At 48.8% G+C, this 20,797-nt stretch overlaps 1 protein-coding gene across 1 annotated transcript in view; it reads right to left on the reverse strand.

Annotated features, from left to right (window-relative positions):
- Positions 1 to 5,041: 5,041 nt before the first annotated feature.
- LOC149352263 (protein phosphatase 1 regulatory subunit 3C-like) overlaps positions 5,042 to 20,797 on the reverse strand; it is a 29,612-nt gene continuing 13,856 nt past the window's right edge. The window contains exon 3 of the mRNA XM_089581423.1: positions 5,042 to 6,785. Coding sequence (XP_089437549.1) covers positions 6,399 to 6,785 — 387 coding nt within the window. The 3' untranslated portion in view covers positions 5,042 to 6,398. The remainder of the gene's footprint in view (positions 6,786 to 20,797) is intronic.

Raw genomic sequence — 20,797 nt, forward strand, 5'->3', positions numbered from 1 at the left:
AACTAGCCCAACTTTCTCAATTACATATATGCTTTGAAGGGAAATCAGACAGACATTATGAACATGTTACTAAGCCCTCATTTTTAGGCTTCGTTTATTTATTTGATCTTCGTTTGGGGTTTTATCGTCGTACGTTGGTGACCCTACGTTGCACTGTCTCATTCGCGAAACTCAGGTGGCCGCTTCCCTGTCTCATTTTCGGCACGCCCACGAAGTGCGCTCGACGTCCAGATCGCGACCAACACCTCGCCGCTTTTTGGTATTTTTGCTCCGTTCACAGAGAAGCTTGCTTGCGAATGAGCAGCTGCAATGAAATTGTTTCAAGAGCTCTTTCAGCTTCGTTCACTGATGTGCTCTGAATTGTGCGCATACTTTCATACAGTCCGAAATGCCTGTCTTCTTGCCTTTGCCCGTTCTATTCGCTCTGGCTCCTAAGCCATACACATGCCGCACTAAAAAGCTTCCTCGGGTGATGTCTAATTAAGGGCGACCGGCAAAGCGGTTGCCTGCACATTGTGGACAGCTGCGCCATCTTCCACATCCCTCCGGAGGTTAGAATCCTCACTTTTATCTAAAAAAGAAAATGAAATGTAATACGTTAAGGTGGAAACAAACTTCCGAAGCGGAAACAAGGACCTTGATGGTATAGCAGTACCTTGCAGCTATCGATAACACTGAATTCAAATGCCTACACACGAAACCCGAGTTCCCGGCTGAAGTGTGTAAATGCGGGGGCGAAACAAACTGAAACACACACAGCTGCAGGGATGTAGCTTCACTAAAATGCCGCCTCGCAGTGAATAAGAACGCTGGCATGCACATTAGACACCGTGTCACGGATGCGGTTCCGAATGAACCACGGTTCCCAACTTCGGCTAGGTCACACGTCGGTGCAGTTGTCACAGCACCACGTCCTGTCCGCCTATGTGGTGGCGGCGCGAGTGCGACAAAATGACGCTGGCGAGTGCGACAGCGCAGGTGCAAAAAGTTCTAATACAGTCAAGATAATTCCAGACTCCATATTGCACTGTAGTTGTTCACACGGATTAAATCCACCTTATACGATATTTGCATGATTCTGGCTGTAATGAATGAACACCATAGAATGCGAGCAATACAGATTGCTCACACGAATCACGAGTCGTCCACTCCGTTCAGGCGAGCCTGTATGCTCAATAATCGCACCTTTATTACGAGGATATCAGTCCGGCACAGCAAGTATTGCACCACATCATATTGCCTGCGTTCACAATATGAACACAATTCAAAATCCTAGTCAACAACAACAACAGCAATAGCAACAACAACAACAAACACTCACTTAGATCATGAATTTACACCCATGACTAGACTCGCATCCAGTATCATACAAAACTACGCTCGACGTAGCAGACATAGCTACCCACAAAAAACCGGAATCGCGGACATTTCATCAAAATTGAATACCTTCTGACTGATGCACAACTACCTTGCACCCGGCTGGGTATCCTGCCATCACAAACTCGATGTATAAGCACGAAGTTTCCGGAAAGAAACGGAGGGAAATGTTACTGTCAAGCCTGAAGCGGTGGCTCAGGGGCTATGGCGTTCTGCTACTGAGTACCATGTCGCGAGTTCGATCCCGGCCGCGACAGAGGCATTGCGACATGCGAAAACGCTCGCATACTGAGATTTCTGTGCTTGCTCAAGAACCCCGGGTCGTTCAATCTGGTTGGGTTAGTTAACGGGTTTTTAAGCGTCTAAACGACGTGAGAGTTCCAGATTAATTTCGACTACCTAAGGGTTCTTTAGCGCGCAGCGAGAACTCAGTATATTGGCGCGTTTGCGCTTCGCCTACACTGGCATTCGGTCGCCGCAGCCGGGAAATCGAACCTGCAACCTCGTGCTCCGCAAGAAGAACGCCATCCTAACCACCGAGAGGCAGCGGCGGATGGTCGCTTAAAATAATCCGGGGCCTTCATAGCAGCGTATTTCATACCCAGCTGTAGCTAATTAATGCTACAAATGTTAATGGAAGGAAAGGTCGAAATCACTGAAAGGAAATCAATCTTAGCATGCCGATGACGTTTCGCGAGCAGGCAGCGTAGACAATCGTCGAGGAGATCTGAGATCGGCGTGGCCGCGGCATTTCAATGTAACGTCCTTTTCAAAAGCGCACAGGCTACCAAGTTCGCTGTAGAACCATGTCGCAGAACTCTATAGCTACATAACCGGCACTTACAGGTTCTGAAAGAGGGAGGAGGAAAGGCCTCCTCACCCGACAGAGGCTTGGAGCAATGGGGATATGCTGCACGAGCTTCACTGCATGAAGGGTCTGGGAACTTTTGAAAGGGACGGTGCAGCATGGTTGACCGCGGCCGATTTGGTGCTGCTAAAATAGACACACACAAAAAAAGATAACAACAATGCGCGCCTTTTTTTTTTTTTTTTAGTGCATGCTGCACAACCTGGCACTGGCAGCCAGAGACGAACGATACACTGAGCAAGAGCCAAGGCACGTCAGACTTTAAAACGAATGCTCGTACACCAGACTGAGCAGAATGTACTATATAGTATACATCTCGTGCTGCGCTGTTCACATGCAATAACTCGCCAGCGCGCGCGCACACGCTATAACCTGCAGTGTGGCGGGCTCTGCTCCCTGAACTGACGCGCTAGCGCAGATAGCACACATGCCTGCACGCCACTGGAGCTTGCTTTCATTTCCGCAGGAATAGCCTTCACCAAGAAAGAGTGCGCAGGCCCGCACAGAGGTGTGCGGTGAATATGTCATGGTGAACTGAGACCTTGGACAGAGACTAGCGCATATCAATATCTCGAAGTCAGGAGAACCCCCACTATGGCAGCGTACGAAGGGCCCCGAGTTTTCGGGTTTTATCTTTTACGGCGTCCAGGGGAGTAAAAAAACGGACGCTATTCTTTTGATTACAATTCGGGTAGAAATCTGGCTGTTCAAGAAAAAGTTCCATAATTCGGGGGGGGGGGGGGGGGGGGGTTGCAACGAAACAATTAACTATAATTAGCGCACGTTCATGTGCGGGACGTAATTAGGCGATATATTTTTCTCACAACTACATTCATTACATTTATTACATTTACTAATAATCCTCTGGGCAGCACTCCTGCTTCTGTGATAGGCCTGTCTGTCTTTTTACACTGCAGAAATATTCAACATCACAGAGGGACATTCTAAATACACAGCAGCTTTGCGGATGGATGCGGATAGCCCGGGTAGCGCTTGTTGCATCAGAGCCAATAAAACGTCCCGTCCGTACCTGTGTTCTGCGCTCTCGCTTCAAGAACGTTTAGTGTTTGAGTTTGTCCACGGATTACGCCACGCCGCGGATAAAAAGCGTCAAAATATGTTTAAAATCACCAGTAATTAATTTTAAACACTGATACGGAAAATATGCAAGATATCCGCTAGTTTCAGTGCGGTGCCTTCGGCATTGGGCAATTGCGTTTTCTGATATAAAATGGGTTTAACCCTATTACCAAGAGATCTCCTCTGGGTGCAAGACCCGGGTGAAACCGGGGTTGTACCCAAATACTAAGAGCCCTCCCTATCTGTATACTGTGCATGTCTACAGCAAAGTCTGCACTGGAGGTGAAAAAAAAAAAAAAGTATTCGGGACGTGCAAGCGGCAACCGAAGCACATATCTGTGTCATGAGCCGAATGTTCGGGACAGGCTCATGAAAGTGAAATTAGCACTCGCCTTCCCTAATGCGTGATACAGGAATCGGGCGATCGCCGGCCTAGATCGTCCCTTGGCGCTTCTTCGGTACTTCTGTCCTCGAGAGAACATACTCACTGGGTCCCAACCAGCCTGCCGTGGAAATATGTGCGACACTGCTGTATAGGTGTCGCAAACGCTATTGCGCTATTGTTCGCGTTTAAATAAATCACTGCTAATTATTTCAGTGGCTCTTTACAGAGAAGTGGAACAGACAACGTACATACTATTCCGCTCGCCGCAGGGGCGGATTTATGGCTCGCTCTTGGAAGGAGCGGTTGGTGGGAAAGGGGGGGTCTGATTTGAACCATGCATTTCGCAGACTTTTTCGTCCCCCAAAAAAGGTTTGTTGTTGGTTTTACGGTGGTTTAACGTCCCAAAGCGACTAAATTTATGGGGGACACCGTAGTGGAGGGCTCCGGATAATTCCGACCACCTGGGGTTATTTAACGTGCAATGACACCGCACACTGCACGGGTTTCTAGCATTTCACCTCCATAGAAATGCGACCGCCGCGCCCCCGAGCACCACAACCACTGAGCCACCGCGGCGTGGAGCAATATTTCTCGCGGAGGGGGAGGGGGAGCGACCAACTCCCGCCACCCCTTTAAATGCGCGCCTCTGGGTATCGCAGGTAGAGGCGAAGTCGCAGTTTGGAAAACAAAGATGATTCGCTGTTACACATTCCAGTGGGCCAATCACGACTTACTGACGCGCGCAAAGAACGTTCGAATGCGAGTTCGATTCTCGCTCTCGCGCTGGCCTCTAACGTCCTGACACAGATATACTTGGTAAGACAGTACTCACACTCAATGATGCGCTAGCTCCAGGCGTAGGCTGCAATGCTGGCCAAGCGGTATCCAGTGATCAAGCGTTTAATGACACCCCGACATCACAATTTTTAATTCCATTCGTATAAAAAGGGTCCTGCTTGCATGGGGCCTCGCAGCACTGACGACCCTAATTAGACGACCCACAACCACTGAGTCATGACGACAAAAGTCGCAGCTGCGTTCAAAAAACAGCACAAGGCACACAACACCTTATACAATGTACTATCGCGCTCAATATGAGTTGCAACGCGCGGTCATCGACCGGGACTCGTTCCGTGGTGTGCCTCCTCCAAACAGTCGCTCGGAATTCTGGGAGAAACTGCTGTTCCAGGAAACAACAGCACCGCCGCTCAGGAAAAAGTTGCTCCCAGAATTCCGAGCGACTGTTTGGAGGAGGCACACCACGGAACGAACCCCGGTCGATGACCGCGCGTTGCAACTCATATTGAGCGCGATAGTACAGCACACCCGTTCCTTCAGCCTTACTACCGGCCATCAATTAACATTGTCGATTTCTAGTGATACACAGAGATTGCAGGTATACTCAAAATCAGTGCTGAGCTGTCCTCTGCACGAGGAGTTCCTAAATCTCCACAAAGTCCATACATAAAGCATAGTTTTCACAGTGAAATTCTTGTTTTCACCTTGGGGTAACAAGGATACATGAGGAGGTACATGCATACATCTTCTAGCACAAAGTAGCCCGGTACACTGGAAATGAAGAGGATAAAGATATGTTTCTAGGCCTTCACTTATCTGATATAGCTAGTGCGGAAATTCACACACTTCCATTAATAATAGAAGACCCGTTATACGACTGCGCCCCTGCCTCCAGAAGCAATGTACTGGAAGCGCTGGCCTTGAGTGTACCGCCATTATAAATGGAGGCAACGGCGTACCCTGCGTTAAATAAAAAGCGGGGCTCTCAAAGCACATGATAATGGATCCACCCGCTGACCCGTACTACCTATAGGTGAAACACAAACGACAGCCTACGGTTGTCTCTCCAATACCACTGCACTATCTTCGCTGTCTTTGTCAGCCAAGTCAGGTACACTGCAGGATAAAGATTACCTGCAAATACCGTTTTCTTATTGTGCCGGCCAAGGCCACCCTGTCCCGAAAAATTCGCTAACCTCACCATCCCAGCTGAGCGTATGCCGGCCACGGTCCACCGGTTATCTGCTCTATGTGTTCTGTCCAAGTCCATTTCCTCATCGTCGTTTTGGTTAGTGTGTCAACTTGTGTTCTTTCTCTAATACACGCGCTCTGTCACTTAATGTCACAGTTGTCAGTTTTCATTTCCCTGTGCACATATAGCTGTCATCACGCGGCTAATATTATTGCACGAAAAAAAAAAGGACACTTCTGACAGTAGCTGCAGACAGCTGCACAGTTCGGCACAAAAAGTGCTTCACTGCGAACAAACCAGGTACCATACAATCAGGAGAAACTCCTATCACCAAAAACCCGCCGGTTCTCCAGCAGACAAACTGTTTAAAATCTCGAAAATCCGGGAGACAGCAAAGAGGGAGGCGGGACGATGGACGCTTTCAAGAACTAGAGACGAGCAAAGGTGATGGCTCAGTCCGGTGAAGAAGGTTTGACAAGGAGACTACTGGACAAACGGACTGCTGCGGCACCACCACCCTTGCCCATTTCTGGTTCTCAAGAAATCGAAAAAAAAAAACATTTTACGCTGTCCGACTACACCCACCTTCGGCGCTCACATTTCGTCAAACAGCAATGAAACCAAAAGACAAGTAAGGGTAGCGGGAGAACGCCAGACGGGGTTCACCGCCGAGCGCCGCGTCTACGGACATCGTGTGCTCACAGCCAGTGGAGCCAGCTGCCGCATTGCGACGCCGACTTGTAGACGGCAGGAGCCCGGTTGGCGGCGGCGGCGGCGGCCGTCCGTGAGCGGCGGAAGCGGTAGTTGTCGCCCCCGTTGTTGTCCCAGTAGCGGCGTCCGTCCTCGGTCTCGAAGCAGACGGCCAGCTCGCAGTGCAGTGGGGCGTCGGCCACGCTCAGTGCGAACGCGAACTGGTCCACGCCGTCGGCCAGCGAGCCCGGCAGGTAGGAGGCCGGCCAGTCCACGTGCGACTGCCACTCGTTGGCCGTGTAGCGCACAAACACGTGCTTGTGGTACGTCAGGTTGGCCACGCTCACCGTGCCGTGCAGCGTCAGCTCGCGCACCGACAGCGCGCTCAGGCACACCTGCACCACACAAACCTTACTGAGGGCCGGCTCGTGGAGGAGACCGCCCGCGGATCACGACGGCAGGCATTTGGGCACAGCGAAACGCGCGGCAAGATGGACCTCCGGGATGCACTCTGTATGCTCTATATTTTTTTTTTTTGCGCGGCGCTGTTTCAGTCCATTTAATTACTGGTTACGCGCCCGCTCTTGTAAAATCGCAGGCTGTAAAACAAGCACGAGTCTCAACCAACCGCCAGAGTGGCGGCGTATAAAGTTGGTCTCCGGTGAGCCGCTGTAGCATCAAAACCAACTGTCGGTGCATCGTTCTTAGTTGGCCTCGCCATTAGAGTCACGCCTCTGATTATTGTGACACTGAGGACAACTCCAACCAATAACTTCTCAGTAAAAATTGATTACCTGGCTCTTTCTCGCTACGCTGATGTTTGCCTGCAGCAGCTAAAGACGGCTTGATCGCCCAGAAAAGTGGATTTTAAGACATTCCCGCCAGTTGACTCAAACTCTTGACGTCCTTAACAAAAAGGACTCGTCGCCATTATTTCGAAATCAAAGTCGGTTTAGCCTAGCCTCTGTGATCCGTTCCCAAAAGCCGATGTCGACGCACGCATTTTACTCGCGAAATCGGCCGGTGATTATAGTGTACTATACCGGTGATGGCGACCAGGGGCGTAGCCAGGGGGCTTCAGCCCCCCCCCCCCCCCCCTCCCCCGAAATTTTTTCGAACTATTACGCACCGCTGACCAAAACAACCACCGGCACCGGAAATCATTCTGATTTTGTCACCTACAGTGTTTTTTTTTTTTTTTTACTAGAACAGACGTTTTGGCGCCAACATTGCTAACTCGTGTTGGATATCGTGCCAACGCCCATGCACATGGAGTCACGCAACGCAAGGAGCCGCATCCTAGCACAAACTTTCAAGGGCCTATCCATGGCAAGCGGGCTCGCCTCGTCACCTCGCGGCGGCCGCGGAGTCTACGGAGCCACGTATTTCAATTGCGAAACTTAACGGGTATAAAATTCCCATAAACTTTTGACGCGAAAGCTGCACAGAGATTTCAGAAATCGTGCTTTTGATTTTCAAATCGGGAACTTCAATTAATTTATTATTCTTATAAAGTTTTGATGGCAAAGGTGCACTGCCTTCTTAACCTAGTTAATCGGACCATACAACGAGACAGGCCAAATCAACCACTGTCAGACAAGTTGACAAAGCACGCAGCGAGGTCCGATGAGACGAAGCGTTGTGGTGATTCATTTGTGTCGTCATGCCACAGAAAAGAATATTATCCATTTTATCTTCGCACCTAATGTATATTTTGCAGAACTCGTTTATACATGTGCTCGCTGTTGCGACTAAAATTTCGGTGCAATTACTCGCAATACACGTCCGGTGACAGCTGCTACTGCGCAGTACACTGGAACAAAGGACAGCGTCACTAAGGTTTTTCCCTCGCCGTTGCATATGTGCAAAAATGTAAAGGTTCTTGAACAAGAAAGATTCATTAAAATGTTTGTCCTCTACTTGCTCATTTCATGGCCTTTACGTTTTTCATATCAGCGGCATGCACTACTTTGCTGGTTTCGGATTGACATAGGTAGTTCGACTCCATGTAATATTTTCTTTCCTTATTAAATACGTAAACAGGGAAGCATTCGTATCAGTTATGTCTGCTATGGCTGTTAATACATACGATTACATTCTTTTACTTTAAAAAAAGTACATATTTCACTAGTCTACACAGTGCGTTGCGTTAACTAATACACAATGGCATTGTCAATGGCAATGCAGTTATTATTCTTGCGTTTGATCCCTCCGCAAATTCTATGAGGAGGCCACGCTGCCCCCCCCCCCTTAACCTTCCTCCCCCCCCCCCCCCATGCAAAATTTCTGGCACATGAATTTCGTTTTAGAGCGCACCTCATTAAGCGCCCGTGCGTGGGTTAAGCCGCGTCGGTGTAACTGAGCCAAACTATAAATAATAAATCCTGCGAATGGGATTCGAACCCGCGGCGCCGCGAATAGATCAGCATCGCTGGCCACTGCACGACAGCACCATAGGCAATAGGCAGCCGATCACGCCTCGTGTTAAACTGCAACATACTCTCGGTTCTCCAGCAGACAAAATAAACATTTGAGGTGAAAATAGTACACAATAAACAGGCCTCAAAGAAAAGCAGAGGGGCTCCGCTTCACAACCGTGGCAGCTAAGAACGAGGGAGCGCGATGCGGCGCCTTCCAGAGGTGCTCTGCTCTCATGCGCCGACCGCGCAGGCTTTTAGAACCCGTCTCCTTGCCCTCGCAGTGCCAGAAATTAGCGTTAGCGAAGCTAAAACGCTCGCTCCTTCACGCTCGAAGACGCACTGCGCAGCGAAAGAGCGCGACCGCAAAACGCAGGCGACCAGACGCCAAGAGGCACGTCACCCGTCAATCAGGATGATGGACCGGCGAAATGCTTTGCACTATTTGCGTAGCGGACGCGCTCGTGACGTCGCCGGCGTGGACAAGGCCACTGGCTTTGCCGAAGGAGAGAGAGAGAGAGAGAGAGAGAGAGAGCGGGCTTTGGTTTGAGTTTCCACCGTCTTTCATGTAGCGCCTACATTTTTCAGAGGCGATCGTAACTCGCACAACGCTTATTTACACAAAATGTCCAAACCAAAGCACGGCTCTCTTTCTGCGGTTATAAGAGTGGCAACAATGGCGGCCACATGCACGAAACAAGCAAAACGGTTACGCATCACTTTTTGCGATGCCCTTTGCTCCTACAGGCGTAGCTCCGTAGTACACGGCGTCACATTTGGCGTAGTATGCCGGAACTGAATACTCCTTCGTTCTCCTGCTCGGTGGGCCACAGGGTAGGCGCACTCACTGGACGGAGCTATCGCTGTCACTTTATTGCTCCGCGGACAGCTAAAAAGTGCAGGATCGTACTCACAGTTGTAGTTGTACGACACACTCGATTTCGCGCGGAAGCGTGTCCGCAGTGTGAAGCTTCGCGGAGCGGCCGCTACGAGCGCGCTGCAGTCGCGGCGGCGGCATCCATTTCACGAGATGGCATCCATTTCAGTGGAAGGGTAGGAGAAGAGATAGGCTGGCGCCTGGGAGGCCGAGCGGTAGCTTTTTTAGGGGGTACACGGTGGCTCAGGGCGTAGGGATAGGCAGAAGCGATGTAGTAAATGTAACAATGGCGGCTGAGCCCAACAAAATGGCCACTAGGAGGCTGTTGTGTCCCCTTATTGCTTTTGTGTGTGTGCGCCCCCTCCTAACGACCACTCGCATTCCCCTCCTAACGACCACCCGCGTCCTCCTCCTAACGACAGTTCGCATCCTCCTCCTAACGACCACTCAATCCTCCTCCTAACGACACTTGCCCCTCGTCGCACGCTGTCACCAGATGCCCCCCCACGGTGCGCCCCCGCACCCTCCTCCTGTTCTGGGAAGCCACTCCCTCCCGTGGACGCTTCTCGGCTCCCTCCTTTCTTCGGGCGGCCAGTTCGGCTCCTGCCTCGGTCGACGCTGGTCGCACCCTCATCGGCTTTAAATAAACGAAGTCTTAAAGTACCGTGTGCGTCTTTCGCTGCATTCAACACAGCGACCGGACACGACAGTGGCGACGAGAAAGTGGATTCGACCCGCGCTACGCAACGCTATTGACAAGCCATGGCTACGCGAGGGTTTCCCAATCAGATCCCAGAATTCAACGGCTCATCGTGGTCATCGTGGGTTGGACGCCTTCAGTTCTACTTTGAAGCTAACAACATCACAGACCCAGCCTTAAAGAGGGCCAACCTGCTGACGCTGTGCGGGGAGCAGACCTACGATACTGTCTGCGCCCTTATTCAGCCAAGCACACCAGCGGCAGTGTCTTACGACGACATTGTAAAAGCGCTGCAAAAGCACTACGACCCAAGGCCACCCGAGGTCTACAGCCGGGCTCGCTTCCAACGACGAGATCAACTGGGAGGAGAAACTGTGAGCGCCTACGTAGCCGCGCTCAAGAAGCTCGCTGCCGACTGCAATTTTGGAACGCTGTCGACAACAGCTACCGGGCAGGAGGGAGACGCAGCTTCTTCTGCTAACACCACCATGCTTCCCTTGGACGTGATGTTACGCGACAGATTTGTGTGCGGACTGAGTGACGAGTCACTGCAGCAGCGCCTGTTCGCTGAGAAGGACCTCACATTCAGCAAAGCTTACGACATCGCCGTTCGAGCGGAGAGCGCCGGTCACCAGCAGAGAGGGATTCGCCGGAACACCGAGCCGGTACACCAGACAAGCAACCAGGTGCGCAAGCCTTCTGTTGTTGTAAAATCGGTCAAAAAGGCACTACGCTGCTGGCGGTGTGACGACCAACACAACCCCCAGGGATGTCGATTCCAGTCAGCCACGTGTAATTTTTGCCACAAGCGAGGGCATATCGAAAGAGCATGCATTACGAAACGGAGACTTGCCAAGATAAAGTCACTTTCCCAGCCTAATCACAGCGTCAACGCCTCAGAGAATACGCCGCTATCTGATCTCCATGGAACAACATCAGCAACACCATCTGTGTTGTACGACCTGAACACCATGAATCTCGGCACGCGACCGAAGATTTTTACAGAAGTAAGCGTACATCACCAGCTGATTAAGTTCGAGGTGGACTCCGGCGCAGCCTGTACTCTGATCAGTGAGGACACGTTCCGAACTTCATGGCCATCTGACGCACCCGCCCTGCAACAAGACGACACGCACCTGCGAACGTGGTCAGGACAGAATCTGCCACTATTGGGCTCTGCCAACGTGCAGGTTAACTACAACGGCCAGACCCATACGCTACCTCTGCTTGTTGTGAAGGGCACAGGATCAAGCCTTCTAGGGAGAAACTGGTTTTCTCCACTAGGCGTGATGATATGCGGCATACACCAGACGCCGAGCCAGAACATGGTTGAGCAACTGCAAGATTATTGCTTTTGTGTGTGTGCGCCCCCTCCTAACGACCACTCGCATTCCCCTCCTAACGACCACCCGCGTCCTCCTCCTAACGACAGTTCGCATCCTCCTCCTAACGACCACTCAATCCTCCTCCTAACGACACTTGCCCCTCGTCGCACGCTGTCACCAGATGCCCCCCCACGGTGCGCCCCCGCACCCTCCTCCTGTTCTGGGAAGCCACTCCCTCCCGTGGACGCTTCTCGGCTCCCTCCTTTCTTCGGGCGGCCAGTTCGGCTCCTGCCTCGGTCGACGCTGGTCGCACCCTCATCGGCTTTAAATAAACGAAGTCTTAAAGTACCGTGTGCGTCTTTCGCTGCATTCAACACAGCGACCGGACACGACAGAGGCCCAGAAAGAAAACTACGAAAAAGAAATTTAACGCCAGGATCAGTTACATACACATGCAAGGGGGTAGAAAGAGAGCGAAATGGCTAGAAATAGAACAGCAGTTAAAGGACGAAGCAGTAGGTGTGTACGCTCTATGCGAGACACATCTGAGAGATCTAGAAGATCCACCTTTAATCGATGGCTATGTCTGGGAAGGGTGCAACAGAACAACAACGGAGAAGAAGGGAGGAGGAGCAGGTATGCTGATACATCAAGGAACAAATTGACAAAGAATAAAATCAACTTGCAGAGAACATGTCTGGGTATCAGGTACAATTGCTGGCAAAAGGACATGGCTAGGGGTAGTTTATTTAGGGACCGGGGATAAATGCAGGCAAGAAAACAAGGATCTAGTTAAGTGTCTCAATGACGATATAAAGCAGGTTGGAGACGGTGTCGATATTATTTTGCTTGGAGACATGAACGGCCACATCGAGGATCTGATGAATACATAGATTGTAACGGGAAGTTAATGCTAGATTTGTGTGAGCAGCACAACCTAGTTATTGTCAATAGAGAAACTAAATGTGAGGGACAAATCACGTGGGAATCCCGTAACAGGCAAACAACCATTGACTACTGTCTAATGTCGCAGGGCATCTATAGCAAGCTCGCAATAATGGAAATAGACGAAGAGGGGAAGTACAGCCTAGGAAGTGATCATAAACGTATTAGTCTACAGTTGGGAGCCCTAGTCAGAAGAGAAATGCAGCGAAGTCAAAAAGACAACGCAAATTAAACGATGAACAAATAGTGCTAATATCAGCCGATATAGAAGAAGTAATCGAGGAACGCCCCATGGAAAAGTGGGATTATAATCAGAACTGCTCATCGCTACAAAAATGAAACAAGTGAAAGGAGTAAACCGATGGAGAGGAAAGAGGAAGCCACGGAGCTGGTGGAATATGGAAATTAAGGAGGCCATCGAACAACGACGAGTGGCTTCAAGGGAACACAGAGAAGCAAAGAGGGCGCAGTTATCTGAAGAGGAAATAGGCGAAAAATGGGAACCTTATCGACAAAAGAAACAGCAAGTTCAGGTCCTAGTCCAGGCTAAAATGAAACAGTCCTCTGATAAATGGCTGGCTGAAGTTCGCGAGGCAAATAAAGGGGGGCCAAGAAAATTCTGGAACCATATAAGTTGGTTGGGAAAAGCAAATCAAAGAACGCAGGAACAGATTATAGATTCTGAGGGAAAATGTTTAGAGGGAGACGATGCTGTGAACTACATTACGTCATTTATAGCTGCGTCTTTTAGCAACGACAATGGGGTAATCTCCCCAAGTGAGGCGGCAAAACAGGACAGCACAAAAGAGAACAGCTTAGAACTGACTAGTCTTAACTGGGAAAAGGCGGAAGCGAATATTCCTAAAACCACATCCGCAGGGATAGATGAAATTCCAATTAAGCTGATTAATGAACTTGGCCCAAGAAGCAAGGACGCGCTGATAAAAGCATTGGAGGCAGTCATAACAAATCAGCAAATTCCGCACAGCTGGAGACAGAGTAAAATGAATTTGATTTATAAAGGGAAAGGAGACAAGATGAACATAAAATCCTTCCGTCCGATTACGATAACAACTGTTATGTACAGGCTGGCAATGCAGGCGGTGAAATTAAAAATGCAGTCAAGGGTAGAAGGTAATCGGATACTCGGAGAACTTCAGAATGGGTTCATAAGGGGTAGGCGCTTAGATGATAGCCTGTTCGTGCTTACCCAATGCATAGAAATAGCTAAGGCGGAAAACAGACCTCTGTTTTTAGCCTTTCTGGACATAAGCGGTGCATACGATAACGTGAACAGGCGGAAATGTAGTTGAGCAGCGACTCCCGGGTTTAATGTATGTGGACGAGATTGTACTGTTAGCAGATAGCCAGGAAGATTTACAAACTTTGGTTAATTGCTGTGGAGACGAAGGAGACGCTCTAGGATTCAGTTTTAGCGCAACTAAATCAGGTGTGATGATTTTTAATGATACAACTGATCAGGTGCTTACAATACAAGACCACGAAATACCCAAAGTGGCCGAATACAAATACCTCGGGATATGGCTAAACGAAGGGCAGATATACACGGAAAAGCATGAACAGGCTCTTAGGGCAAAAGGACGAAGAGACGCCGGGATAATGAAACATAGGGCATTATGGGGGTACAACAAATATGAAGTACTAAGAGGTATTTGGAAAAGAATAATGGTGCCGGGACTTGCTTTCGGCAATGTGGTTCTGTGCTTAAGGGCAGAAGTTCAGTCGAGATTAGACGTAAATCAGAGAGCAGTTGGAAGATTAGCACTAGGTGCCCACGGCAAAACCACAAACGAGGCAGTACAAGGGGATATGGGCTGGGCATCGTTCGAAGCACGGGAAGCTAAGAGTAAGATACTATATGAAGAACGCCTGAGGAAATTGGACGATAACAGGTGGGCAGCTAAGGTATTTAAATATTTATACAGAAAGAGCGTTGACTCACAGTGGCGGAAAAGAACTAGAAAACTAACAAGTAAGTATGCCGGTCATGAGGACGGAGAAAGAAAGAGCATTAAACGACAGGTTAAAAACGCGGAAGTTAAAAATTTGATGAATTCAATGGAAAAGAAACATAGTGTAGAACTATATCGATACTGGAAAAGGCAGATCAGGAAAGAATTTTTCTATGATAACTCAAGAGGCAGTGCCCTACTTTTTGAAGAAATTTAACGAAGAAGATGACACATGTGCAGTGTGTGGTAGATCTGTGGAAACAATCGAACACCTCATACTCAAATGTGATGGTATCCATCCGGATGTCGATGCAGGCAGAGTCACTCTTCCTGAGGCCCTAGGGTTTAAAGATAACAATGGTCATGTAAATAGATCTGCAGTGGAAGTTAGCAAAAAGCGATGGGAAGATTGGTGGCTGAAAAGCAGAGATGTGGCATAAATTGTAGGAAATCATAGGTAAAGATGATGGCGAATCTTAATGAGAATTGCCAACACAGTAAACAAAAATATAGTAAAGAAAGAAAAGCTGAGCATGGTGGCAATTGCCACCACCCCGTTTCAAAGGGGGCGCTCCTATCCATCCATCTATCCATCTATAGGCGCAGGCAGATCCGCGTGGCTACCACGCGGTGCACTAATGTCGCGCCACGCGAGAGCGACGTCACAGCGGATATGCATAGCGTGGTTGCCGCAGAGCTTGCGTCATTCTAGACGGCGATACGCCGTTTATTGAGGCTGCATCGCGCGTGCGATCGAGAACGCAAACTTTCAGTCGGCGCGAAACGACGTGCCGCAGAAAATGCAGAGCAAGGGCACGCTGCAACATGCGCGAAGAAGCTAAGAGCTATACCGCTGATTTCGCGCAACACGCCACATGCGTAAACATTTTTTCACCCCGTTTCGCTGCTGACACTCTACCTGCGATTATGATGACAGGCAAAAAAGCACACTCGCTGTCCGGGTAGCGAAACGTTACAACACTGTTACTTTTTTATTTCGGTAAAAAGTTACCACATTGTTCTTAATGTACTTTTTTATAAACGTTTCTGAAACGTTACAAAAAAAAAAACGTTGAGTAACCTTAATTAAACATCTAAACAACACAAATGTAACTTCCTCTAAAGTGGTACAGTAATCTTGTAAGAGCATGCATACCCGCCAATTGTGAAGGTACACAACTTGAAAGCTTTGCGAAGACCAACAACGAGGAGACGCACGAGATCTGCAATACATCACAACCAATACATGCAACTCCCTCACCTTCAAGCGGATACCATGGAGACAAGCTTATTAAATAGCCATTATGAAAGGGTGCCCCATGAGTGATAGTGGTGAATGAGTAATAAGCTAAGTTTTCTAACAAAATGATGCGATGCGCATGCAATATACGCGTCGGGCACAATCTAAATGCATGATATTTATTGCCAAGTACTGCTAGTTGAAGAGCACCTTTTCTGTAAGAATAGTGAGAAATGATCTGGGACACAATGTTTGGAATATATTTGCAATGTTGCTTTACAGTTATGATGTAAACGTTATAAACTAACGTCTGAGACAGAATATTAAAGCAATGTTTAGTTTGAACATTAACATATATTAAAGGTGCACTGAAGAATAATCTGAACTCGTCTTTTTGCCGCGGGAACTCGATCTATACGTTCTGAGCATTCTTAGAAACTTCGAACTATTGCCCCGTGCGGCCGACTTCCCTAATTTAAATCGGATTAACATCCGGCTCCCGCCCTTTTTTTTTTTTAATTCCCCGCTGACGGTGGGAGGAGTGAACCAACGCATGGAGTGCCTTTCAGGCAGTCGCGTGGCGGCTTTGCTTTCACTTTTCTTTCTTTTAGGTTTCCGTGAATAAATAGATCCCGTCAGAGGCTACATAGCTGCAAATAAGGCCCATGGAAATAAAAATACGCGCAGACTCTTTGCTCTCGCCGATCACGGCGTATCACTCCGCCGATGGCAGCGCGGCAAGCCGCCACGGGACTGGCTGAAAGGTTGGTCGACTCCTCCTGCCATCAACGAGAAATTAAAAAAAAAAAGGCGGGAGCCGGGACGTTTAATCGGATTTAAATTAAGAAATAGGCCGCACAGGGCCATAATTCGAAGTTTGTAAGAACACTCGGAACGTGTAGATCGAGTTCCCGCGGGAAAAATACGAGTTCAGATTCCTCTTCAGTGCACTTTTAAGAATGCAACTTACAACATTATACTTTCATTTTGATCATTACACTAACGTTTAGAGCACAGCATTACCACATGCATTGAATGTTAAATTAATGTTTATGGTACAACATAGAACGTTATTTGTTAATTTTTAACATTAAATAACGTTCAAATGAAACGTGTAACGTAAGTGCAGCTTACATAACTTTATAACACTGTTTTAATGTTCGATGCTATACCTGATGCTTACAAGAACGATAGACATCTTGCCTGTAAGCGAGTGCAGAAATGGCAGGCGCTTTTGCGATTTCCGAGAAGCCTCGTTTGCAGAAGCGTACAGAAAATTCTGTCCACCCTCGTTTTTCCCAGCTCCACTGGCATCGACTTTAAATGCCCTTCCTCTGTCGCGCGTAGTTGGGAGGCTCGATTACAGAGCTAGCACCAAAATGAATGGAGAGAGAAAGCCACAAATCGAGGACGTCGGCAGCCGATAGTACAAGAAACCGCGCTCAAACTTATATACTACTACCAAAAACAAGATGCATCGTAAACATTTTAACGGTTCCTGCTCTTCTACACCAGACTCTCGATTCAAGGTACTGGATTTGAAATAGTACGCAGGGAGCAACTACTTTCAATGCCCACAAATTGGCACAACGCCACGCTTGCACTTTTTGGCCGCTTAATGTGCCTATAGGTTCGCATAATTGGAAGCTTAAGCTCATTTGTCGTGCGGGGGGCGCTGACGTTCAAACGGCGACGAGCTCTTCTCACTTCCGCCAGGCGCTGGTGCGATGGCAGCCTTTTTGTAATGTGTCGCGCGGAGAAGGCAGGCTCGGCTGCCGCCGCCTCGGAGCAGTGGATGCGTGGAACCACGCCAACCGGGGGGCTTCGTGCTTCCCCACCTCCACGTGCCACGCATGCATGGGCTGCGTGCATACGCACACGCCTCCCGGAAGAGCCCCAGCACCGACACCGCCGGGGCGGCCAAGTGGCTCCATTGCCTCGGTGCAAATTGCCGGCCCTCGGGAGCCGCCTGTTTAGACGGGCCGCCCGCCAGACACAGGGCTACAAGAGGGCCTCGTTTGGCGCGGCTCCAGGCTGCGCGACAAACGGAAACAGCCTCGGGCGCAACAAAGCGCGGCTGGCTGCCGCGTGCATGGCAGTCAATCCGAGTCTTAAGGAGCCCCGAAAGGCAGTCCTCATTCGGGCCAGCACCGCCGATGACAAGCTACAGGTTCCTTTTAATGCCGATACAGAGCAGAGGTTTACATCACAGTGCAACCAGGAAAACGTGTACGCTTCCCGAACGCATGTCGAAGCTCAGAACCACCATGCGTTCGTATACAACGCCTTAATCACCGTTGGCGAAAACGGTGATTTTACTCCTCGCAATAATTTATAAATTAATAAACGTTCAACGAGGGTTGGTGAAGCGAAGCGGCTAGGCAGCCGCATTAACGGCATCTGGGGCAGATGTGCCTCAGCAGGAGTCTCACATGATCTGACCTCACTGATAACTTGGTGACCGTCTGACCGCGGAGTAGCCTTCGTGAGCCTAACCTCAATAACCACTTCAAGCTGGCGCTCTGAGCAGCACGGCACTTTCAGCACACCAAAGCCACTTCATTAAAATGGCTGGTTTGTAGAGTTTACATAGGGCCCTTCGTATTCGGGTTCTGTTTTTTAAAATAATTCGGGGAGCGATATTTTTTCGGTTCGAAGTCGGGTACGAATCGGGTTATTCAGAAAAAAATCCATAATTCGGCCTTTTCGGGTCCTTTTTTGCAGCAAAGGATAGTTTACTAAAGCGTTCCCTTTTGTGCGAGACCAAAATGCCCCCATTTTTTGCTCAATATTTCACAGACAGCGTGAAAATGGCAGGTTGCGCTAAAAACTATGCAAAACCAGCTTTTGCCTCATGCATAACAACTATATCTTCGCGTGCACTATCAATCTCCTATGCAACACTTCTGCGTGCTTGCATGATCTGCTTCCCTTATGCACTGCGAGAACGTTAATTCAACACCACAGCGGCCGACGCGCAAGAGCCCTGGAGCAGAAAGCCGTTAGATCGGATAGCGCTTGATACAATTATGTCCACTAAATGTCGGGTCAGTATTCTGACCTCTCTCTTCCAAAAAAGTACTTCTCGAACTTATCCCCAAATTAAGCCACGTCAAGATCAACAAGCGCTAAAAGAGGTTCAGGATCATCACTTGAACAGGAACAATGTGGTCAGAGTGGCTGTAGTTGGTATACTCATGACAAAACTTTGCAAACGAGGACCAACACGAAAAAGACAACACGTGCGCTAACTTTCAACTGGTTTTTATTCATTGCGTGAACCGCACAGAAATACCAGACCGGTTATCGCTCCGCAAGTCCCAAACAAAACAACCTGCTTAACGTTGATTATCGCCCTTAAGAAAAGCGAATTTTTTCCCTGAGAGTCATATAAAAGGAACACTAACACAATTTTTTTTTCAATTCTCCTATTTCTGGCTTCAACAATCTCGCGTGCAAGTTGCTCTTTGTTCCGACTTATGACCTTGCATTCTTTAAACGCGGGATGACACCCATCCAGCCAGCACTGCAAACAGTGTTCGGCAAGGTTTCCTTTGCGGTTCTCCAGGTTTTTGTTACGTTCGCTGAGTGTGTCCCCTTCTGCACAGTCCGCATGTTTCCTTTGGTGCTTTGTTGTGCAAGTTGCTTTCTTTGCGGCATAGGGACTAGTCATTTTGCACAGCTTGGCGAGTTTGTGGGCCGCTGGAAAAGCTACTTTAACACCGGCTCGCTGCCCGATTTTTTTTTTTTTCAGATTATGCGAAATGTTATGAAGATATGGAAGCACCGCTACTCGTTTGTACAAAGAAAGTATGCGTAGTCATGACTCGCAGTCAAAGTCATGACTCCTAATCATTCTGCAACGTTACTCAGCACTCTAAAAGTAGCGTAGTCATGATGCAGGACTCAACACTTCACTTCTGCAACGTAGTATGAACGACCACTTTACAAGCAACGTAATGTAAGGTGTACAGAGTTTTGGTCATGACCCGTACTGATATTTATGACTCATGACTAAGTCATTCTGCAAAGTATCATGACTCAACCCTTTACAAGTAACGTAAATTAAGGTGTATAGAATTTGTACAAGGTATGAATGGTGATGCCTCATAGTCATGACTTATAGTCATTCTGCAACGCAGCATGACCCAGCTCTCTTTAATGCTCCCGCATACTCAAGCGTAAGCAATCTTTAGCGTCTCTGCCGAATTTTTTTGTTGGAGTTGTACGTCAAAGAACTTTTCATTAAAGGAGTACAGACACCGCATGTTTCCTTGCGTGTTTCCTGAAAGAAGCGCTAGGCATTAATTTCATGCACTCCGTATTTTGCTCACTTTACATGAAATAGCATTAATTGGTATTAACAACGCATACTGTTGAACAGTGAATACATTGCTCTTTCAAATAAGCTCGAACATGTCTCTCTATCGCAAGCGAGAGGGCCACAGCAATGGCGCAAACATCGTACAAGACGGCCAGTGGCCGCTGCCAGCGTGGACTCCCCGAGTCTGCATTAATTCGCCTCGCTTCTGCGAAACCATCCAGAATGGCCTTGGTACAGTTGGCACTACTTCCAGGAAACGATTTTTCCTCTCTCTTGTAGCAAGTGGCCCCAGACTAGTCATACGTCACAGACTTCTTTTTGCCTGACGTGTGCAGATACCAACGAAGTGCGCCAGTGCATGTCAAATGCTAGTCTGCATATATACGCTCTGCACCTTTTAAAAATACCCCGGTGGAACAAAACTACGATTACGGCGCTACATAAATGGGCAGCCACACGGGACGCATTTCTGTCTGTCGCAATATATAGGTGCCGGCTGCAACCGGCGCATTCGCGGTGTCGTCGAGAATGCAATGCGATATACCGGACGACAGTCGCCCGACTCCAAAGTCGGGCTATGCGAGATCTCGAAGCGGCACCGAGAGC

This window comes from Amblyomma mixtum, chromosome 3, assembly GCF_055824585.1.
Source record: "Amblyomma mixtum isolate Tamu chromosome 3, ASM5582458v1, whole genome shotgun sequence".
NCBI lineage: Eukaryota > Metazoa > Arthropoda > Arachnida > Ixodida > Ixodidae > Amblyomma > Amblyomma mixtum.